Source organism: Frieseomelitta varia, unplaced genomic scaffold, assembly GCF_011392965.1.
Source record: "Frieseomelitta varia isolate USP_RPSP 00005682 unplaced genomic scaffold, Fvar_1.2 scaffold_33, whole genome shotgun sequence".
NCBI classification, from domain to species: Eukaryota; Metazoa; Arthropoda; class Insecta; order Hymenoptera; family Apidae; genus Frieseomelitta; species Frieseomelitta varia.
In genome coordinates this window covers 46,312-58,381 of record NW_025110068.1, presented here as the reverse complement: position 1 = coordinate 58,381, position 12,070 = coordinate 46,312, and the positions used below count along the sequence as shown (strand labels likewise).

General features: G+C 40.1%; 1 protein-coding gene across 2 annotated transcripts; it reads right to left on the bottom strand.

Annotated features, from left to right (window-relative positions):
• Positions 1 to 1,915: 1,915 nt before the first annotated feature.
• Positions 1,916 to 10,751, bottom strand: LOC122530121. Of its 2 annotated transcripts, none has more exons than XM_043656794.1 (2): positions 10,523 to 10,751; positions 1,916 to 2,145 (listed from the first exon to the last, which is right to left on the bottom strand). In XM_043656794.1, the coding sequence occupies exons 1-2, from the start codon at positions 10,735 to 10,737 to the stop codon at positions 2,058 to 2,060; spliced, it is 303 nt and encodes a 100-aa protein (XP_043512729.1). In that variant the 5' UTR covers positions 10,738 to 10,751; the 3' UTR covers positions 1,916 to 2,057. The 2 variants fall into 2 exon arrangements, with proteins under 2 accessions (XP_043512729.1, XP_043512730.1); XM_043656795.1 differs by lacking the exon at positions 1,916 to 2,145 and adding an exon at positions 9,289 to 9,319.
• Between the last annotated feature and the right edge of the window lie 1,319 nt (positions 10,752 to 12,070).

Here is a 12,070-nt window from a genome sequence, read left to right as displayed (position 1 = left end):
AGGAAAATCTGACGCAAAAATTTCAGACTCACTGAACTCGTTAATTTATTATTGAATTTCACTTATCTAAATTCGTACTACATAAACGAGAAATCGCTCGTCGGTAATTCTGTTAACCAATGTCAAAGAACATAGTGAAACGGAAAGAGAATAATGTTGAGTGTTCTTAGATAAATACGACGATTGATTCTTTGAACGTTTTCGCTATAGTATTCTTAGAATCGAAAGTATTTTTGGCACAGAAGCCAAAATAAATAAATTAAATTACTGACAATAAAAATTTGACACTCGAATTTTTTAAATGAAAGAAATTTTTAAATGAAAAAAATTAAACGGGAAATTTAATTTAAAGTTTAATTGAAGAAATGCCACTCTCTTCCTACTGATACACTTTTATTTGAATTTATTAATATACTAAAACAAAAGGGAAACGAGAAACTAGTGTATAAATTAATCCTGACAGGCTTTACAATTTATTGTAATTTAAAATTACAATTTATTATAATTTAATTTAAAAATTACTGTAATTGATTACAATTTACAAAGTTTTGTATTTTCCTCGTAAAATCGTCGAAAACGTTATATCCAGCATTTTACAAATAACAACTATTACGACGTTCCATTATTATCTTTTTTGAAAAAACGATATCGCAGAGAAGAAATATCCAAGTTTTCGGATGAAACAATTTCGCGTTTCGGTGTTGGATCGTTTACTTTGAAAGCCAGACCGTTTGTTCAAGGTTCGTTTTCAATGCACGAGGGACGATTCGATTTTTAGGTGTTCAACAGGGACAATGAAAGCGAGGCTTCGCCCTTTGGCTTTATGGATACGCTCGTATTATATTTTGACGATTAAACAATGTGTAAGCGCTCAGAGAGCTTGTTCGGCCTTCAATAAACGGTATATCCGCGATGTTTGTTAATAGGTATTTGCGCGTACCAGCCGATTAATATTCCGATCTATATACGTATTCTATTATCCTCGAAATGAAAGTTCTCCATTTGCCGGCTGCTCGCGTAATGAATTACTGTCTGCCTCGAATCTCCGCGAATATTAAAAGAACACAAAAAATTAACACCGCGTACGTATAAGAGATAAAAATTAAATTTATTCCTCAAACGAACGGGTTTATTAAAATTTTCTCCTCTAGGTTGTCGAACAAATTTCTGGCTAATTTTATCCCTTCTGTTATTATACTCATCTTGCACACGGATTTATCAAATGAATAAATACATATATTCTTTCTTTTTTTTTTTTTGTTTCTTTAGCGAAACAGAGCAAACGATTTTTACCGCCCATTCTGTTTTCCAATAAATGATTATGTAGCAAACTTCGTTTCAGCGTAATGGAGTTAGCTTTTGATACGAGTTAATTGTATATTATAAATATAGAATTCAGTAGCCGTGATATACCAAGCAATTAATACAATCGATGCATTTGTTTCTAACTTTCAATAATCAATGTTACGTGCTTGATCAGAAAATATAATTTTCCAAAGTATAGACAATTTTAGGAAAAACGAAGGAACTTTCAGGTTCGTAAGATTGATCAACATCAATACTATCGAACATTTTCGTTTCTTCTTAATATCCTTCCTCTAAAAAAAGAAATCAGAAGTAACGCCAATTATGTAATAAAAAAAAGAAAAAAAAAAAAATAAACAAATGAGAAAAAAATCTTAAAAATGTTAATCCGTTCAACTCTTGCGTTCACACGAACAGAGAGAGAGAGAGTTCCATGTACCAAAGCGAAGGACGTGGAAAGGATTCTGAGTCATTGCTCTCTACGCTCGTGGAAACGGATCCTAAAGCGTGGTGTCGCACGTAACTGCGTGGATCTGACGGCGTAACTATTCTTCGATCCTATTAAGAAGCGAGGACACCCCTAAAACCAACCCTCCCTGTCCCACCACCCCCTGGGGAGCTTGCGCGTGACCGTTTAACGATCCGCGGCCATTTTGGGCACATGGCGTCGGCGTCGGCGTCGGCGTCGCTCGTCACGTCACCCCCGGTCTCTGCGGCTTATCCGGAAACTGCAAAGGAACCCCTCGTTCTTATCACCCATAACAGATGGCGGTGTTGGTTCTTATCCGGTTTTTCCCAAATATCCCTGCTCCCTTATCAGTCCCGTTGTTTGAGCAAGATCTAAAAAAAAAACTTGACCCTCTTTCACGATCGTTGATAACATGTAACAGAGACTGTTTGGTCTGTTTTCGTGCTTTCAGCTTTGATCAGAGATTTGTATTTTACGACTTCTTTTCTTCTTTATTTTTTTTTTCCGTGTACTTTGTGAGAGTGAATGTGTAAGGGAATGGAAGTTGTGATAAGAGCATGAATGTTATTTTTGCAACAGGGGGTTGTGGGTCACGTTTGGAGAGAAACATGGAAGAAAAATAATAGGAATATTTTTGTGTTAATTTCGAGATAACAACTTGTTATGTTCTGAGATACAAGTTTACTACTTTCTAACAGGAAGCGAATCAATTTTGATAAATTCAATATTTAATTCGACAACCGAGTAAAACGAAGAGAATTCAAAAGTGACTTACAATGTTCTTTTCAGCGGCCTTCATTTGGGAAAGTGAAAGTAAAAAAAACACACATTGAAATTATTGAAACACTGAGAAATCTTTATGAAAAATTTATTAAATCGATTGTTTTCCAAATTACTTTCAAGTGATATTTAACGACCAGAGGGTTATTTCTTCTTTCATCGCCCGACTCTTTAAATTTCACGAACAAAAATACCTTAATTCTCTTACAAGGCTAAAACTATATTTCCATTTAAGGATCCCTCAAAACAGACCATCAAGATTTATCAATAAGCGATCAATCATTCAACTGGACAAACTCACGTGTTTCCCTAAGCAAATGTTACGCGACTAAATTCACTGAAATTTTCGATTATACGTTGAAAGCTTACTTCGATCAAACTCCGAAGGATCGAAAATTATACGCGAAAAAAATGATTGAGCAGCTCTGGTCTTGATGACATGCTGCAGCTTCGGCGGTTCGTTGTATAAAAGAGAAGTATAAGAGAGAAGAAGGATGAGGTTTCTTACGCTTAACAACGGTATAAAGGGCGCCTTCGCGGCTTTATCGATTTAATTGTCGAAGGGCCTAATTGTAGGGGATGAAGGAAGAACCTTGAGAAGGGCCACGCGGACCACTTCCGTGAGAAAAGGTAATTACTACGGGAGTGACCTGCCTCAACGAGATTCCCCTTACCAATGAAGAAATCTTCCCTCCGCGTGATCCAGTTTTCGTCCGGCCGTTTTAAAGAGGCTCGTGTGTTCTGTGGTTGCGGAGGGCGATTGAGGAGAATGATTGTGCGAGGAGTTTTACGTTTTCTCGCAATAAGAGTCTCATACAGATTCACAAGTAAAATATTGGGAAATATTCTGCGCGCAACACGAAGAAGAATTAGGGAAATTTTTTAAAATTTGTGTCGCGCGATAAATCCTTCTGATTATTTTGGTTATTTTGAAACTTCTCTTTCTATTTCTTATGTTCCTGACGTATCGTTTTATGCTCCACGTTGTCGATTTTTGATGAATATTAACAACAACCAAATAGAAATATCGTAGTATAAAGATGTTAAGAGACAAATATTTTCGCGACTTTTTTCTATTGAAAATTAGTATACTGCGTGCAAACCTCAGTTGCAGCAGTACACAACAACCGTAACTGCGCAATAATCATTCTCAGATCGTTAACCACTTTCACAGAAAAAGACTTTCCATGCAGAGGAACTTCATCAAAAACGCGAACGACACGAAATACCTTTCAGCCATTCGCAGACGCCTGAAGATTCATCGAGGAGGAGACGAACGCGCGGAGAACGAGGATAACCACCGAGCACGAGAAGGGTCTTCCGCAGAGGTACATATTTTAAAGAACGACGCCGAACGTCGTTCCGCGAGGACGAGAAAACGAAATCTTTCCGCCGCGTAACTGGCGTGTTTCCTTCGATGGGAAATCCGTGAAAAAGTCACGATTGAATTATCCTACTGTGCCGCCACGGCACTGCAGTCGATGTACTGTGGACGAATACGAAGAAAAAGAAACAGAGAGAGAGAGAGAGAGAGAGAATAGACAGAGAAGGAGGAAACCCAGCCGGGTGGCTGGCTGGCTGACACGGGGTGAAAAGGGAAACGAGAGAAAATAAAATACATACCCGGCCATTGGCGCGACTTCGTTTCGTACATTTTATTCGAGCCAATTGGATTTATTTATGCGGGCGGCTGCCAGTCCGGTGATAGGGAGGGGGTTGAAATGTCGCTGTTAGAGTACGCGCAGCCGGTAAAGCAGTTTCGCTTCTTTTCCACCCCCACCACGCCCTTTCGCTGTCCAAGAGCGCGCGTTTTATTGTATATTTAATTCCACGTTGTTTATCTACGTCCTGTTCCCCGAGGCTTCCTGTACCGCCTGTGCAGCCTCGCGCAGATATTTCAACGGAGTGAACGCCGTTAAGTGAAATGAGCCGAGGACCAGTTTCGCCCGGGAAAGGTGAAATCTTCACCCTTCAGACTCTCGCGGTTATTGCACCATGAATTCCGCGCGAAAACGATCCCTCTGCGCTCCGTTGTCTCGGATAGAACGAATGTGGGTCAATGTCTTTCAACGTGGTTTGTTTCGAGTGACGCTGGCACGAATATGTTCGAGACGTTTGGTTAATCGTTATCTCAGATTAAATTGTTCTTTAAACGTTCTGGACTTGTTGAGAGAAATTTAGAGAATTTGCAGACAGTGTTATAAATTCTACATTATTACGCTTGCGCGTAACTTACACTTGTATTATAAAGTGTTGGTCTTCTCCTTTTGTTGGGTGTAATAAAAGATCTTGGAAAAGAAACGTGCACTTTGTAATATTTTCAATAAACAAAGGCTATCGTTATCGTTCTAAAAAAATTCTAAAAATTCTACTTCCAATTTAACGTCACGTACATGATAACGTTGAAAATAGTTTTTTTTTTTTTTTTCTTAAATGTATTAATACTCATAACTTTTAGCAACAAGTAACTTTCTTAGCAATTAATTTTAGTAATTTATCAATCTTAAGTTGCGATTAAATAAAGTCCTTTCCAAAAAAAGAAAAAAAATTAAAGGAGCCATCAACGACTGAAAAAGTAGTTCAAGTGACCCACGGAGGTACGTTTCAGTCAGTCAAAAATATAGCAAACGGGGTTCTAACGGCACATCCGGTGCATCGAACGGGAAAAAAGAAAGAGAACGGATTTGATAAATCGCGTGGCTGCTCTGCGGAAGGTCCGGTGGCGGCAAGAAAAGTCAACGACTATAATTCGACCTCGGCGAAAGAAAGGGCACGTCGCAAGAAGGGAGACGTACTGGCGGGGTACTGGCTTACTTCCGGTTCGTCTATTCGCGTCACCATCCGGCACGAGCTATATTCTCACGCTCATTTGCATAGCCGGCTACACATCAATATTCAGGGAGGCCGGAAAACGTTTTGCATACTGGACCCCCCGCTCGTGTCATTTCTTCTTTTCGCTGGGATCTCGGTGGGGCATCGCGCGCGATCCATCCTGAGAAAAAGAATCGCTGCCGAAAGGATTCGACCGATCCCGATGAGTCGATCGATTGATATTCAAACGTGTCTTCGATCAATCGTGGAACGAGACTACCTGCAACGAGACTACGGAAAAATTTCGAGAAGAGCATTTTCTTTTGAAATTTGAATCTGACAGGAAGAAGGATCGACGTAATAATGTTAAATTCTTTCTCTTTGATCGTGAGCTATTCAATCAATTAAAAAGGAATAATCTCTGTAATAGATCTGTAATAAAAATATCAAAATTTAGTCGTTAATAATCACAACATTTCTGTGGTTTCTTCTATAAGTTTAAATGTAAGTGTGAGTTTTTGTGATTTTTTTTGTGAGTTTGCTGGAAATATTTGGAATTGATTTTATTTCGTAGGTTGATCAAAAATATCGATTAACTATACGTAATCGAAAATATTATAGTATACAATTTTTACTATAGAGTTTAGCAGTTTGTTACAATTTGTATAAACTTCGGGTCTTTCCCTATTACTTGTTAGTAGACTGTCCGAGTGCTATTTTGAAAAACGTGAATTTGCATAATATTACAAAATATTTACGTTTAACAATGCGCGCTACCGGATAATAGTATTTTCTACGTTTCATATGTAAAGTATAGGAAATACTGCAGCCGTGTACCACGACGAACTTCACTTTCAGCAAACATACCTTTAATCCGTCCAACATCTTGACCCAAAAACCCGCTTCCGTCTCCCCATTCGCAACAACCTCGCTCACCAAATTCCCCTTTAACATTCCTGCCCCGTCTCTCCTTTCCATCCGAAAAAAAAAGAATTACCATAATCAAAGAGAATCCTACCATTCATACCCCTCCGTCCTAAAAATTCTTTCTCACATGAACACATTCTACCGGAATCTGATCGGGCATCGATCATCAATCAACAAACAACAGTCATCAAACGAAGCACCTTTAAATCCTATTCGTGTCTCCTTATCGTACTGAAAGTCTCTTCCATATTTCTCTCTCTCTCTCTCTCTCTCTCTCTCTTTCTTTAGAGATCTCTCGTCCCCTCTTTCTGCACCTTTTTTATACTTACCCTACGTTCGTTCAGTTCGCGCTGAATTACAACAAAAGATCGCGCGGACGCGGTCACGTTGCACGCATGTGTGTACAGGGTGTTCGGTGAACATGGTGGTACAAGCGAACAAGAAACGATTCCTTGTGAAAAAAAGAGAAAGGAGACGAAACTGTGAATAAAGTTTTTGCATGTGAGGTTTCGTTTCTGAGAAAAATGATTTTGAAAATCTACTGGGTAGAGACGTAATTCTACTTCCATTTGTTATTACTATTACTATCATACTGTCTGTAGATACGTGTTATTAGTTTGTTTTACTTATATATCTTTGAGTCGAATGATGGTACGAGTTTTTCTTTTGAAAAAAAAAGTTAATTTCACTACAGAAATGTCGATCATAATATTTCAAATCGACACAGTTCTATTTTTCAACTAAATTATCGTACAATCCTTGTATAGTACTTCCACTTATTATTACTATTACTATCATACTGTTTGTAGATACGTGTTATTAGTCTGTTTTACTTATATATCTTTGAGTCGAATGATGGTACGAGTTTTTCTTTCGAAAAAAAAAGTTAATTTCACTACAGAAATGTCGATCATAATATTTCAAATCGACACAGTTCTATTTTTCAATTATCGTATTATTTCAATTATCATAATATTTCAAATCGACACAGTTCTATTTTTCAATTATCAATCCTTGTACAGCGTATTATCTGAACATTTTAATCCCTCGGAAACAACAGAGCACCGATTACTTTGGTCACTCCTTTATTATATACAAAATCTAATATAAAAATCTTCCTCGATCAAACTTTTCAAGGCTCCTACTATCTGTAAAATAAATTTTCGACTCGATAAACCATCGCATCGAAGTTCAAGCTCAGTGCACGCGTATCATTGATACTGCGTTTCTCGCCTCGCACGCAGAACCACCTCACTCTGCGTTTTTCTTCACGTGGAGTCACTCCACCGTCGTCGAGCATCGTGCGCGAGCACTCCCTATAACACGCACGGATACGCACGTATGCGCACAGCCGCTTGTAAACTTGTCCTCCCGAGGAAGGAGGGCGGGTTGCGTAATTTAAATAATTCAGAAATGACCCTGACCCCGGTTAAGCCGCGGGCTGACCCGCAAGAGTCGGCGATTACAATCACAATGCGGCGCGGAGTTCTCAGGGTAAGACAGGTAGCACAGCGTGCCCGCATACATTAGATCCACAGCGAGGCATCCACCGTGCGTGCAACACACGCGGGGAACACACCTCGCCACCGTGTCCCCAGCGCGCGTGATTTTATGCACGGGAAGCGCTAACAGCACGAACCGGTGAGTCCGCGCTGTTCGCCCGTAAAGGAAGGGAGAGCCGACTCCTTTTTTCCAAAGGCAGGCTGGCACACATTTAACCGGACCGGGGCGAATTAGCATAACGACGCCAAACGATATTTCGCTGCGGGTTTTGCCACTGAAAATCCCACGGTGAGGACGGATATGTATCTTTTTCCTTCGCTACGATCGAGAGACGATCCGAACGAAACGGCTCGTTGGAGGAACGGTCGCATGGAAATTCGTGAGAAGCCGCGAATCGGATCGACGTTTGCGGATCGCTGGCACAAAGTGGGTCGCGGCACGCTGCGAGGGATCGCATGGAAATTCGTGAGAAGTATGCACGGGCTACGGGAGAGGAGAGTCGAAAGATCGTCGAAGGATGAATGAACGAGTCACGGTTTCGCTGATTTGCTTCGTGAATTATTAATTGGACGATCGTGCATTGTGACATGGGACCGATGGATCCATTGGACGACGATCGTTAGGACCGGTTCCGTTGGAGGAAGAATTTCTGCGCTCGATCGCCGAGATCGATGGATGAAATTTTTCTAAAATACTTGTAACTCCTTCTTGTATCTTATATTAGAGATAAGATAAGTTTGTAGTTTTTAGTTTAGTTTCAGATGAGTTTACATCAAGTAGATACGGTTTTAGAACGAAAGACTATCAATAAGAGGAGATTTATGATGATTTATATGCAATTTCACAAAGAACAATTACCAATTTGTTGAAACACTCAAAGGCACTCTTTTATAAATTTCTAAGCATTTCACCTAACCGTCAGTAAATAAACTACAGTGCAACTTTAAACTCATGCTATGGAGTCTCTTATATAAGAACAATGGTTGTTGACGATAAGACTCAGACAAGCTGAACCAGCTGAATCGCACTTTCCTGGAATGTATTCTACGCAAAGGACAATCATACCATTCTCCCACAATATATGGAAATATTCTCTTAATATCCTCGAGCGACTGAAAAGATCCGACCGAAAACTCTCATTTCACCGAAGCATCGAAACAATCAGAAATCTCTCAAAAATCGCAAGAACCAACAGCACCTAGGAGAGAAAGAGAGAGCGGCTTTAAATCGATCGTAGAAGCATGTACAAATCACGAAATCATCGCCCACCCCAGTTTCCTCTTTCCTAAGAACAATAGACGCGGCGCAGCGACCCGTATATCGTTTCGCGTGATCGATGGCAATCGAACATCGGGAACGCTGGATCCGCGACGATGGAAATTTGCATCCACGATGCTGGAAACCAAACACTCGAAGGATTGAAGGCTGGCATGCAGATGAGCCGACGTAGCCGCCCTCGAAAGCGGATGTTGGCAGTCTGCAGCTAGGTAGACAATGGGCCAGTGCCATTATGTCCGTCGAATCCTAAAACCCCATAGAGTCGTTCGTTCTCTGTCTATTATCCGGCTGGTGGCAGGCCACATTGTGTATCCGGTCTGCTACGGGACCTCGGCTATTGTCGGCCCACCTAATTATTCGCAAATCTTCCGCTCGTTGCCAGTACATATCCCGCCACCCCCTCTCTGTCCCTCTGTCACTCCCTCTCTCTTTCTCATGTTCAGCCTTCAGTTCACTCTAGTTTTAGCGGCTGTTCCACGAGCCTCAACATCGCGAAATCCGTCTTTCGCCGAGGGGCTCGTTGTTCAGCATGTAATTCGGCCCTAGTTCGAACTGGCTTTGCTGACGAGCGGTCTTGTCTAGGAGAGAGAGAGAGAGAGAGAGAGAGAGAGAGAGAAAGAGTTCCTTCGGACATTTCGCGTCTCTACATAGCAGCAATTAAATCGTGGGACATAATCCGGTTTTGACCTATCTGATGATACAAAATGGCAGCCGTTTAACGCACAGATCGCGTTTTACAGCCCATCTTTCTTTCTGCTCTTTTGTTTCGTTTCTTTTTCGGTTTAGATGAGCTCGGGAAGTCAATTTATTGCTGGACGAGCGTTACGATTCGCAGGGTGTAATTTATGCAAGTATGCATGCCGAGTTTTGCAAGCTCTCCTTGCGAGGTAAAGTGAATTGATTCGAGGGAGAGATAAGAGAGGTATGTTAATGGTTAGATTGAATGACTTTGGCTTGTAATTGAAGGTGTATCGGGGACTTTCGGCAGTATCCGTTCGTTTTACGCAATTATCGAGACGTGTGTGTATGTATGAACGCATGCAGTCCTGCTCGCAAGTACCAGGGCACTTGTTACTTTCGTGTGAAACGTAATAATTGGTCCAGATTATTTACGAAAGAAAGGAGCGTATATGAATTTAGAATACAAAATTTTATTTTATTAATCTGTCGTAGTTTTTTTGTCGAATTATTTATGAAATATATATCAGACCAACGTTAGACTGACAAATACAATGAGAAATTTAGCAATAGAAACGTTAAGAAATTTATCGCCGAACAGATAAAAAGGACATAGACAAGAAAAAGATGATTCCAAAGATTTTATTCAATTCCTAATGATTATCTAGGTTCGTCTTATATCTTCCAAGTACCCTGATACTTGCAAACAGTAATTATATTTTTTTTTTAGTAACACGATTGATACAATTTGACGTTTGTTGTTGTACTCACCTCAGGATCTGTTGAATCAGGTCGATTGAAAGCGTAAATGGGTGAGAGTTTGTCGTAAAGATTGATGCGATTGTAGAGCGTTTTAAAAGGATTCTTGGTACTGAAGAAATCCAGATCAACGTCCAAAATGAATGGCGTGTCTCGCTCAGGCAGATATTGGCGCAAAGCAGAGCTAACTGCGGTGAAATCATCCTTCTGTAACAGAAAAATTTCATCTTTTGTTAAAACACCTCGAGATTGTCCGTGGAAATTCTCTCGCAGAGAAATCGATATTTGAAAGAATCTACAAGAAGAAGAAAAAATTCTATTATAGTTTCAAGTCATCTCAGGCATTTCTACTGACATTTTTATGACTCGAAAACAGGATACATTTCATTCATTTTATTCACAAAGAGTACAAATAACAACAAATATTCCAACCAAATCCACTATTTTATCCTTCTGCCTTTTCTAGGTATCGAAAGAAAGAAAAAAAGGTACAAATCAAAGAGCGAATTGATCAAAAACTGTACATTACCCTCATTTTACAACTCATTGATCGCAATTTCGAAACCGGGCGTCTCTTTTTCGCGAAAGAGAGAGAGAGAGAAAGACTGTAGGTCGGAGCAGGCCGGTTGGACATTGTTCGAAACGAGGCTAAACGGTGGCCGTCGTTGCAGAAATAGGGGGTAGGCTTTTTGTGATGCGCAAAAAACAATGACTGCACTCGAATTAATCCTGTTAGAATTGATACTCGTCCCGGCACCGGGATCGCAATTTGCATGCGTTCACAACAATGAAACGCGAGCGGCGCTCGCTGCCGTGCACCGCGCGCAGGGGTTGCGATTGTCGATCGAGGGGGTGGAGGCTTCGAAAGCAAAGCCAACAACGATCACTATGGTCAGCGGCTCTCAAACGTTTAACACGGGACCTTCGATGGGCCGGCTGTCGTGTTTTTCCATTGCTGTCTCGAGTGTTCGCGTAATGAAATTTAATTACCGTCCCCGTTCTTTTTTTCCCCCTTTTTTTTCTCTTTTTTCCTTTTTCTTCTTTTTTTTTTTTTCTTTTTTATTTGTTTCAACCCTCGTGTCAAACCGATGACCAGGAGCAGCCCGATGCAGTTTCAGTAAGCGCGATGGGCGGGAAGAGCGTTTAGAAAGAATTTGGGACATCGATGTTACATTTTTTTTTTTTAATTTTGTTTTGTTTGGATAAATATTGTAGTTGGACCATCGTAATATTGATTCTTTCTAGAATGTGACACAATTTTTTGTTCTTGTAGGATACAATTTAGGCTTACTTTTTACTTTGAATTCAGGCTGTACTCTGTGAGCTTGATTTTTCTTTTTCAGTTCTATTTGAGAGCGATCGATTATCGTAAATTATAGAGCAGAATGAAGTGATGGTTTTGGAAGTTGTGGGATTTATTATTATTCGTGTCATCTTTTTACGACAAAAAGTAAAACTTGCTTTCATAGAAAAATTGAAATGTTGCTTTCGTTTTTGTGACATATACATGTAAAAATTGAGAAGCATACAAATAGTGAAGTAGATCCACTTGTCTTTTGA